This window comes from Amyelois transitella, chromosome 10 (assembly GCF_032362555.1).
Source record: "Amyelois transitella isolate CPQ chromosome 10, ilAmyTran1.1, whole genome shotgun sequence".
Taxonomy (NCBI): domain Eukaryota; kingdom Metazoa; phylum Arthropoda; class Insecta; order Lepidoptera; family Pyralidae; genus Amyelois; species Amyelois transitella.
Genome location: NC_083513.1, coordinates 6,929,886 through 6,942,142, shown reverse-complemented (window position 1 = coordinate 6,942,142; position 12,257 = coordinate 6,929,886). Strand labels below are relative to the sequence as shown.

Genomic DNA, 12,257 nt, shown 5'->3' with positions numbered 1-12,257 from the left:
AACTGATAAAAAATTTAGTATAGCATGTTCACCTCTCTAGAGATCCTGCCCCGAATGTGTCTTCTTTGAACATGATCCAGGATTGGGTGGGTAGTCCTTATATTTATGTAACCTGAATGCTAAATTTAAAATTTCCAGACCGCCCCGGTTTGGATTGATATCAAAGAGACATCAATTCCGTTTCCTCTTAAAAATGACATGACTAAAAAATAGTGTATTAAGTCATGTCATTTTTAAGATCAGTATAAAAAAAATATATCTGACTGGTGCTACAACTGGACTAAATAAAATACTGCTTAGAAATTTAGTATTTTAATAATGCTGATTGTTCCAAGAAATTGTATCTATTATTTAATAAGTACTGTATGAATAATAGTTTCAATACAAAATTTCTTACAACTGTGATTAATGGATTTCAAATTCGTTTTGGTTCCGTTCAGACTAATCGGCTACACACAATAAATACATAGATACAAATCAATGTTAAAATTGTATAAGGATATCAAACATTTAAAATATTTACAAAAAAATTGATAATGAAATTATACTAAGTATATCACAGTCACTAGAAAAAGATGAAATCTATGGCCTTAATTACAGCAGTCTATTTGTAAACACATCCACGTTAGCTACAATGCCTTCCGTTACACCATATCGGAATTACATAAATAGCCTCCATAAAACACTTGACATAATGATGCATGATATCTCTAAAAGCATAAATTACCTCCATCACTTTTTACAGCTAAATTAACCATGGATAATTTTATTGGTCAAACGACTTGTTAAAGATATAATGAAACATATCGAATGTGGTCAGTCATTAATGTGACTGCATCAAACCAATCAATCAAGTTAGTGGTGTAACGGTTATCCAATTTAACCACACCATTCAATATAATACACAGATCTCTCATACATATTTACAATTCACTAAATTATTATTGCTTGGATTACATACTAATGATATTTGTAAACAATATTGTCGTCGATGACAAGAATTAACTCCTATATGAATGACCTGAACATGCAGATGCACCAGAATGATTTCCGTATGTATGCATTTCTCTGTAGTCCGTTTCTCTGCGAACAAAAATGTTTCTAGTTTTATTTTTGCTTGAAGGATTCACAATCTCCTAAAAATTACTATTAAGGGTAAATTAAGACTTTAATCTAAAAGTAACTAACCTTTCATAAGGTGGTGGTGGCAAAATGTCACATAGATTCATTCTACAATTTTCATCACTCCTCCCGGTGTTCGAATGTTTCGTATCTTGAGTCCCTTGCCTGAAACTGTTTTCTTTCCCTAACCAGTGCCATTGTGGATAATCATAATCTATTTCAGCCATAGCCCATTCTTTATTGCCATCATGATGGCTTGATGATCTTGAGTTATTAGTCTTGCAAGATGGACAGTCTTCAATTGACATGTCTTGAACTTCGTCACCTTCATTGCCACACTTTGTCATTTCACTATAGTCTTTAGTTAAAGTAGAGCTACTACTTCTACAACACGTAGAACATTCTTCATTGGAGTATTGATTACTTTCTCCATACGATCTTACCATGCTATTATCATAGGAACCAGGACTTATGGCACATTTCATACATGAATCTTCGGCGTCTGTATGATCCTAAAATAGAAGTATATTGCTTTTAAGTAATATAACATGGATGAAACTAAAAATATAATATAGGTATAATTCATTTATAAATACCGACCCTATAATTTAGTTCAGTATATATCGCACTTGTCGCGTATGGTTCTGGCGCAACTCTTCTGTGCTCTTCTTGAGGCATAGAATTTAAATTATGAATGTGTTGTGGTAAAGTATATTCCGCTTCCATAGCCATAGTTCCAATGGAATGTCCACCTGTTTAAGAAAAGTATTAAGCATTAAGTGACATTTTATGACGAAAATTATTCCACGAGTATATAAATCAGTGTAATTAAGCTCTAATAAATTTTCACAGAATTTGTTTCTCTTACCATGTAATAGACTTTGATGGCAGTTTAATATTTCAATGCGAGGTTCATTAGAACCTTCAAACATTGGTCGTTCCCTAAGCCACACTGCTTCTTTTCCCAACAAACACTGTTGAGCATTGGCAATCGCTGTACCCGAAATAAAATTATCTGAAAATTATAAGTTTCTTAATTCATTTTCTACAAAAAAGGCACTGTTGAAATAAATTAATGATAAAATGTGTCTCACCAGCTGCGTTTTGACTTTTTCTCTGCTTTGTGTTTCTTCGTCGGATATAAACTATGACGCCAGTTCCAATTAAAATTAAAGCTAATAATACTATACACAGTGCTAGAAGCCACGTTTCTTGGAACATAGACAATATAGCTTTGTCTCTGGCTGGTTCAGTCCTGAAATGGGAAATGATATCTATTGTTGTTGGCAAGATAATCTTTACATACTAAGTATGAGTATAATACTGATCGCACTGCCCCATAATGTAAAATAGGGTAATGTAGTTTCTTTACAACATTGTATAAATAAATAATCATAATAAAGAACTTGAAAATTGCTGAACTGATATCCAATACGGATTAGGTTCTCCTGCAATCTGTTACGGAGGTCAGATGGGAGTCGCTTCATGTAAAAACCTGACTCATTCAATTTAGGATTTATGGTCAAAGGCATACCCCTGATTCCTCTCCTAATTGAAGAACTCCTCCTGGGACTAAAGCCAGGATGAAGAAGAAGGAACCTGAACATCAGTTCTTGACCTTACGTTGTATTTATTATAAAATAAAATTAGTATACTTACTGAACGTAGTGCCTCTGTGTCTGAGTAGGAACCATATGTATTTGAGCTGGAAGACTAAACGGCCCATGACCTCGACGAGTGACCGCAGCAGCTCTGGCTACGTATCGTCCACCAGCTCTCAACGAACTAGCAGCAGCTGCTCGAGTGCGAGGACCCAATGACATTTGACCGACCACCCTTCCTCCAGGACTACCACCTACCCTCACTTCAATCTAAAACAAAGTTACAAATAAACACCACTAACACAAACTAAACCTTTTATCCAGTCTCGTTTCACTTTAAAAGATAAATAACCAAACTCAAAAGTAGCAAGTGTTGCAAGGCTAGTTTGATCAAGTTTCGATAGGTGAATAAATGGATCTTGTTTGCAGTGTAGAAGTACTAACCAAGTAACCAGAAAGTTCACCGTTCCAAGTATGTACGGGAGGCGGATCCCAGCGAATCCACGCCGACGTCGCATTTATCACCCCGGCTGAAAGGCTCTGTGGCGGCGCCGTTGGGACTAGAAAGAAGTTGTGTTATTAAATTCAGGAAATTTGCTTCGTAAACAAACAACAAAGGAAGTTTACTCACTATCCTCGTCGGTGAATCCAGTCTTCATGTTTGATGGTTTGCCTAATAGTAATTTGTAAAATGGCATTAAAAAGACATCGTACTGCGCGTAAGGTATTAACCCTGTGAGAATATGACTAGAAGAGCCACTATTATGGACTGTGGTCATGGAAAAGTTTTCATATTTTGTAAATTCACTTAGTGTGTCATCAGAATCATTTAAATTTTGAGCATTTTCAGTTAAATATTGCCTATTTAACGATGTTCCATTAAACCATATTTTAACACCTTCTAGATATTCATTATAATCAGTCATGACCTGAAAAGATAAAGATATTGTTTAAAAAACTGCAAACTGCAAAACAACATTATAATTTAATATAAGGTTAATGTAAAAAATAACTTACATCCCAAACAATTTTCAGTGTTGTAGACGATATTCCTTCTACTCTTCTTAGAGCTAAAACATCTTGTTGTAAATAACGACGAGCTTGGACAAGCTCATATTGGGTCATTGGTGGGTGATTCTGGGGTTTACTTAATTCAGCATGAGGTGTGGATGACTCCGGATCTCCTTTAAAAGAGTTTGCTTCTCTTCTTAGTACCTACAAAAAAAAATTCATGTCACAATTGAATAAAAAAACGTAAAGTTAGTAATAAAAAAAAACTATTCTAAATTACAAGCCAAAAACATTATTGTTTAAATTTTGACCCCTAGGAAGGGTTCCCATCACGCAGGCAGCATTCCCGCGCTGTATTGCAATAGCAATACGCTGCGCAAGAAAGCTGCCCGCGCGAGGGTCTCCTGTTGCCTCCCTCAGGCGTTTGCTGAGCGATTCTATCTATTATTATTTTATTCTATCGGCCACTGAGGTACAGGCGTAATTAACCATTCAGGACCGTTCCACCATAATTTGTGCGTAAGTAATTGTTCAGGTAATAAACCTCTCGACAGACAGTCTGCGGGATTTTGAACTCCGGCGACGTGGTAGAAGTTTTTAGGCTCTAGATTCTCGTGACATTTGGCAACACGATTGCTGACAAAAATATTCCACCGATGTGGAGATGAATGAATCCACGAAAGAGCTATTTTTGAGTCTGAAAAAGCATAAACATTATCTATAGGCGTGCGCGCTGAATAAGTATCGTAGAGTAATTTGGTTAGTTTAGACATTATGACGGCAGCACAGAGCTCCAAGCGGGCAAGTGAAACTACTTTGACTGGCGCAACCTTTGACTTTGCACAAACCAAGCGGACACATATGTTATCAGTAGGATCGGTAACATGTAAGAAAACAACACAGCCATACGCTTTCATACTAGCGTCAGCGAAAGCAACTATATTAACCTTAGAACCCTGAGCTACAGCCAGATGGCGCGGAATTTTTAAATTAGCAAGAAGTGGCAATTGTTCTCTAAATTTAATAAACATAGCGGATATATTTGTCGGAGGTGCTTCATCCCATCCAACCTTCTGAAGCCAAAGTTCTTTAATTAGAAGTTTAGCATAAACAATTACAGGCGCGGCAAAACCTAACACGTCCCATAAGCGGGCGATTGAAGAAAGTATAGAACGTTTGGTACAAGAGCGATCATCGTTATTTATTTTAAAAACAAATGTGTCACTCTCCGGCTGCCATTCCAGCCCTAATATTTTAAGAGAAGCGGATTTATCAAATTCTACTTGTTGTAAAGGTCTTAGCGGTAGCGGAATATTATCAAGTACCATTTTAGAGTTACTCGACCATTTAACTAAATCAAAACCACCTGATTTAAACATTTTAATCAACTGCGTGGAAGCTTCGACAGCATCTGATTCATTTAAAATTGAACTAGCTAAATCATCCATATAGAGCTCCTTTTCAGCTATAGCTGCTGCTACAGGAAAATTAGAACGTTCATCATTACAAAGTTGACGTACTGTGCGCATTGCAACAAATGGGCTCGACCTAAGTCCAAACGTCACTCTGTTGAACTTGAACATACGAATCGGTTCAGAAGGGTCAAATCGAAAGAGTATTTTTTGATATTTTTGATGTTCCTCAGTTACAAGTATCTGAAGATACATCTGCCTTATATCTGCAGTTATAGCTACTGGAAATAAACGAAAATTAAGTAATAATAAAAATAAATCAGCTTGAAGATTAGGTCCAGTGTGTAAAATATCATTGAGAGATACACCATTATGACATTGAGCACTCGCGTCCAAAACAACCCTGACTTTAGTAGTCTGTTTGTCCAATCTGACAACTGGGTGGTGAGGAATTATATAACCTCCATCAGACTCGTCCGATGGTAACACTGGATCTAAGTATTTGTTATTTATGTAATCCATGATAGCGGCGTTATAGCTCACACGTAAATCTGTGTCGCTTAGTCTACGTTCCAGTGCCAATAAACGGCGATGAGCAACAGTGTACGAGTTCCCTAAGCTACTGGGATCCTTAGCGAATGGTAACACGGTGCAATAGCGACCAGTTGAGTCGCGAGAGACAGTAGAAGCGTAAATTTGTTCACATTCTTCATCAGTACGACTAAGAAATTTATTCACAGGAACTTCCTCTAATTCCCAGAATTTAGAAAGAGAGGCTTCTATACCTTTTTCAAAACAAGTAAGAAATGAAGCGGTAGATGAAGACTGAATTGCGGTTATATCACCAATGACTGACGAAGCGGTATTAGCAGCGGCGTCACCCATGAAAACAAATCCGAAAACAGTTTCAATAGCGGGCGGAGCTGGCGGTGCAATGACTTTTCCACTAAGAAGTAAGAATGGGAATAACTTTGCTCCTAGGACAATTTCGATTTCACCAGGAATATGCCAGAATGGATCTGCAAGCGGTATGTTTACCAGATGCTTAACAATAGATGTGTCAATATAATCTATAGGAAGACGATCGGTAATACAATCTATGACTAATGCGGTTAAATTAAAAGTTTGTTTATTATTTTTTGCAGAAATCGTAAAATTAGCATACCCTATAACAGGCCGAGAAGTCAAACCAACACCCTTTAAAATCGAATTTGACAGCGGAATAATTTTCAAATTAAGTTTTTTGCAACAGTTTAGAGTAATTAAATTGTTCTGTGAAGCATTATCAATAAGACATCGAACAGTTTCTTTTATATTCTTATCATTATTATACGCGTAAATACTGGCGGTAGAAAGAAGCACTTCAGTACGGTTATGACAAGATAATGTGGTACAGGGAAGAACATTTGTTACGTCAGGTGAGCGAGCGCAAAGCGATACGTGCTCGCGATCTTTGCTAATAACGGGCATCGATGCCGCGGAGGTGGTGGCGCAATTCTCTGTACCAGTTGTAGCCGAAACAGCGCTGCCTTGTATGGTTGTTCTATTGAACGAATCTCGAAATGACGCAGAAAGTGAGTTTTTATTTGAGGATGAATCTAAATGCAACAAAGAATGATGACTTTTTCCACATTGTCTACATTTATACTTCGAATTACATTTTGACACGGAATGTGTCAAGCTAAGGCAGTTTACACACCCTACTTTCGATTTAATAAATTCAAGGCGATTTTTCGGTGACAAAGATTTAAATGCGGGGCAAGTATAAAGCTGAAAGTGTTCAGACGTATTACACATCGAACATACAGAGCGGTTGTCGATATTATTATTATTGCGTGTTACGAACGAATGGACTGTATGACGGGAGCGGTTTGAATTATTAATAGTAGCATTGTTATTTTGAGTAGTGCGGTTGAATGAATTATTATTATTAGTAGTGCGATCTAATATTTTTACTTGACTTTTAATGAATTCTACTAAATCTGAATAACTCGGAATTATTTTATCTCTAGCAGTCATTTCAAACGCCTGAGCGGTACTTGAATCTAATTTGCGGAATGCTAAATTAAATAAAATAAAATCATAAGTATCTTCAATTTTTAATTGATTTAGTGCAGCGGCAGCAGCGTCAAATGTATCTATGAAATTATTTAATGCGACCGAGTTATTTGAAGCGGCTTTTATATTAAGCAACGTGGAAACATAATACGAACCTAGGGCTCTCTTATCCTGATATTTCTTTGTCAAACTGTCCCAAATGGACTTATAGTTTTCGCCAGAAGGAATCACGCCTGCTATAATTTTTAATGCATTTCCGGTGAGCCTTCCAACTAAATATTGAATTCTATGTGAATCTGTTAAATCTGGATTACAATGTATATTAGCTTTAAAAGATTCATAGAAAACGGGCCAATTTTCAATTTTTCCGTCAAAGCTAGGAATATGAAGCGGAGCTAGTTTGAAGGGAGCCTTATTCGTTGTTTGCGGAACTGCACTCGAAGAAACGGATTTACCTTTTAGATTTACACGGAACCTTACAACACGAGCATAAATATCTTCAAATGATGAAAGTGACCTATAATTTGGTTGGAATTTGGGATCTAATTCCATGTGTAATAGGTTAATTTCATCCAAAGTTTGCATGAAATCATTACGCAATATGTCTACAGTTTGACTATCGGACATAAAAGTCTCAATCGAGCGCAATTCGGTAGTAGATGGCGACAAATGTTTGCCTACCTCGTATAATTTAGTAAGACGTTCAAAGCGAACCTTATTTTTCTCTTGTAACAACTTGAGTTTAGATTCCATGGTAAAAGATGGCGGATAGATATTTTATGAAATAAAACACTTATACCAAAATCTTATTCAAAATAAGCGGTGAGCGGTGTGAGAGTACTGTGAGCGGACGTTTTTATTTAATTGTGTAGGTAGATTCTACACAGAAGCCGGCCGAATGTCGGCGCAATGCGGTTATGATTTTCTACAGAAAATCGCGGTTTTAAACAAATCTCGTCAATAACAATACGCATGAAGCGGGTTTGAAGCGGGTTTTAAGTATGCGGCTCGTAATGGACCACAAATGAAAAAAATAAATGATTTGAAAAAGTTTGTAAAGTTAGTTATTAATATCTTTGTAAAAACATGTTTCGGAAACTACTATAAATTAAATAATACCTGCAAAGTAGCCGTATGTGAAGCGCTGCCTGCAGCGCTTACGGCAACACATGTCAATCTCCCAGCATGTTGAGTAAGAACTCGATCTAAATACAATGACCCTGTACCATGAGCAGATTTTGGAAACACAAGTTCCTAAAACAATTGAAATTGTAATTTATAATCCTTAAAGTGGATATATATAAACTTACTTAGGTTATATAAGTCAACTTACTTGAGAACCTTCCATGGTCCAAAATACTACAGGTTTAGGTGAACCTTCAGCTTCACAAGGGAATGATACAGCTTCTCCTTCCCACGCTGTTTGGTCAGATGGAACTTTAGTAAAATAAGGTAAAGCTGTTGATAAAAAAATCTATTATAACTCTATTTATGTATACGGGAATATTTTCAAATGTGTCTGTTTTACAATTTTATTATATGTATTAATATATTTATTGTATTAAAAATAATAATAGCTTACAATGCACTGTTAAAGTAGCCGCCGAAGCGCTAGATCCAGCTTGGCTTTCAGCACGACACGTATAGGTTCCAGCATCGGAGGCTACTACTCTGTCGATCCTTAGTGAGCCACGACGTATAATTGCATAAGGTGATAGTGATCCATTATCGCGTGACCAAGACACAGAAACGTCTGACTCTGGAGATGCCTAAAAGATAAATTATCACAAATGTAATTTTGAATATGAATGAAAGAGGCGTGATTTTATGTATTTTATTATGTATGAAACATTTAGAGATAAACATTTAATGTTAAACGAAGTTACTCGAAACGCAGTAACAAATAGACGAAATCAGATACTGCTGTAAACTTACTTGGCAATGAAACTCGATGTTCTGGCCTATTAGCGCCGTTATATTATTAGGTTTCACTAGAAAATGTGGTCTGCGTAATACGAGTAACGTTGCAGGACGTGATTGCCTTTCTCCTGCCACATTTGATGCTACACATCGATACACACCGCTATCTGCCGGAAGACTTTCGAGTATTTTTAGGTTACCTCCATCTACTACGGAAATCCTGAAATTAAGACAAAAGTCAAGAAAATTCCATTTGAATACCTAAATTTTCACATTAACGGACACGTTTATATGTGAAAGAGTATTCTACCTTCCATTAACTTCAGTATCCAGACTTTGGCCATCTTTGGTCCAATGTATTGATGGTTCAGGGCCACCTTTAGGCGATGAACATTCAAGTAATGCTGGTTCACCGCTAGCTACTTTAACGTCTCGAGGTTCAACTCTAAATTCGTCTCGAAGAACTGCAAGAAAATTCAACCCATTACATTTCAGTCCAGTTTATAATCACATATGAAGTGATTCTCCGTAATGATGTTACTACGTCTAATTACACTCAGAAAACAGTTTTACCTGCAATCGTTAGTGTAGCATTCTTGCTAACTGCCTCACCCGCAGAATTTCTTGCTACACACCAGTATACACCTTCATCGCTTTCCTTTTTACCACGCATAACCCTAAAAGGTAACAACTTAATTAGACTTCGAGTTGTAAAGTGGACCATAAAACTCTCATAAAACAATTTTCAGACTTCCAACATTATCGTTTGCTCACGAAAGGAAACCCTGTGTAAATTTCAGTAGCGAAATTGGTCTAGAACAAATATTTTATGCACCCATAAAATTATCATTACTGCTATAAATTAAGACGTTTGGGACAGTTGTTGAACTAATTTGGATTCAATTTATCTGTTTATGTTGTTACACAAATTTAATTAGCAATTCAAATTAATTCAGATGTTGACAAAAAGGTGTTACCTAATCAGTCATTATTAAAATTGTTATACCTAAATGACATCATTAAAAAAGAAAATAATTTCAAATAAATTGATGAGGTCGGTAATAAACGTTCTATAAAAATGACATCATTTTCGTTGCTAGATTGAAACCGCGTAATACCATTGCAATATATGAAAAGAAATAAAAAAAAACAGAATGAATTTAATCCGGGTTACGTTGCTTCACATCATGATATTTTAATCCATATAAAATGTATGAATTTTTCGTCCCGATAAAAGTGTTTATTTTTATAATATCTCTTACCTAAGGAATAACAATCCATCTTCAAGCAACACCCTATGAGGGTGATCTGTACGAGCAAGGGGCGCCCCATCTTTGTACCACTGGATCGTTGGCTTTGGCTTGCCTTCAGACACGCACCGCAGGGTAGCCGGTTCACTTCTCCCGACTATAGTGTCAGCAGGATGCTCCTTAATGCGAGGTGCACGACTTTGGGCTTTATGAGAAAAAATACACAAGATGCTAATTGATCTATCATTACGTACTGGTCAAAATCACTGCAGAGGAAGGCAAGTAGTACTTAATAAAATAATCTTTGAGGTATTAAGATACAAAAATAACGACAAGATTAAAAATATAAGGGTTCCGTAAATGTATTCGTGGTAAGTGCATTAATAAAATCAGTTTCACCAAATATCCGAATGTATCTGTTTAAGTAAGAATCAACACAAAAATGATTAACCCAATCAAAAGGTATAAGTAATTAAATCCAACATCGGAAAGTGCCAACGGATCAAAGATGTTTAAAAAGTTGGTCGCTTTTCACCAAATTAGCTTTTATTTTTGGCAAAACATTAAATTCTGTCTGGGCGCCCATAACAGCAAGATTCCCGGCACGGACGCGCCGGGCAGCCAGAGGGCATCCTGGTGAAATGCCCACGACCCCATGATGCCCTCAAAATGGCAAGAAGGGCGCACAGAGAACTTTTAGTGCATAGGCTGGCATATTAGATACCAGAAGACCCACACTCTCCCGGGTGAAGAGCCGGGGGGTGTCCATTAAAAGGATTTCCCCTATGATACCAAAAAAAAAAGGTAATTTTATTTTATTTAAGGATAAAGGATATCTTTCAACTTTCAATTCAAAAGATTTAAAGACATCTCATGAATATTCTTTTCCAAATCAAATAGGAAATTTTGTGAATTTTAGGTGTATTTAAAATAAATAAAAAACAGGATATGAGATGCAGCCCATTTAAATTGTCAACAATGCCTACGCGCCATGGAATCACAAAGGGGGATAATTATGAGCAGTAAATAACACCTGTTTATACATTCCTTATGATACCTATAACAATGGGTCGGCAAGGACTATAATAGAGACAGCACCGAATAAAAAAGAGCTTAGTCCTTTATATAACAAAAGAAATCTGAATATTCATCATTCTATTCTATAGACAAATAACGCGATATGTCGATTTAAATATTCCATTAAAGTTACTAGTGAACATACATAGTCATAATTAATTACTACTCCTCATGATTACGTGTTGAACAGGCAAGCACTAAGCTAGATAACACAATATATTGTATATCTTACAATATATTTAATAACAAAGATTTCTGTCCTATTAACCATACAAATTTCTCCTGACTGTACTACTAGTGAACAGTAAAAAGTTCTTAACGAGGTGTTTGCCATATTATTTTTTATGAAAATTATAAATAATGTTTATACATAAACTTACCTTTTGTGACGTTTGGAAAACTGAACAAGAGATGCAAAATAAAGACACCCATTAACTGGTTCCATGCACGTTTATCGGTTTTAATTGGTCCCGCGACCATGCTTGACACTACTGATTACCGCCGATTCGATCACTGTATTCACTCCACTTTTTCATTTCAATATTAAAAATATCTTTTTTAAATTTTAAAATATTTTTTTCACGTTATAGTTGTTGAAAATTTCAGAGAGTTTGCCGACATCGCGATGTATTTGTGGCACAAAGCGGCACAACCTCCTCGTCTGATTGCCGTGGGGTTACTGCCCCCCACTCTAAGTTTGTCATTTCGCGCCGACTCAGTGCAGCTTTGCGGATTGGGGCTCAGACAAGCTCGATGATGATTTCGGACTTGCAGTCCGTGCATATTTTACTAATTGGTACTACCGG

The 12,257-nt window shown here is 36.4% G+C and overlaps 1 protein-coding gene across 2 annotated transcripts; it reads right to left on the bottom strand.

Annotated features, from left to right (window-relative positions):
- Nucleotides 1–378: 378 nt before the first annotated feature.
- LOC106136409 (protein sidekick-1) lies at nt 379–12,105 on the bottom strand. 2 transcript variants are annotated; one of them, XM_013336957.2, is made up of 17 exons: nt 11,832–12,105; nt 10,387–10,579; nt 9,698–9,801; nt 9,435–9,588; nt 9,140–9,344; nt 8,787–8,973; nt 8,538–8,662; nt 8,324–8,458; nt 3,741–3,938; nt 3,355–3,652; nt 3,168–3,283; nt 2,782–2,993; nt 2,217–2,377; nt 1,991–2,137; nt 1,723–1,874; nt 1,189–1,634; nt 379–1,083 (listed from the first exon to the last, which is right to left on the bottom strand). In XM_013336957.2, exons 1-17 carry the CDS (start codon nt 11,929–11,931, stop codon nt 1,002–1,004), a joined length of 3,015 nt encoding a protein of 1,004 aa, XP_013192411.2. In that variant the 5' UTR covers nt 11,932–12,105; the 3' UTR covers nt 379–1,001. The 2 variants fall into 2 exon arrangements, with proteins under 2 accessions (XP_013192411.2, XP_060802288.1); XM_060946305.1 differs by having other exon boundaries at nt 1,991–2,116.
- Between the last annotated feature and the right edge of the window lie 152 nt (nt 12,106–12,257).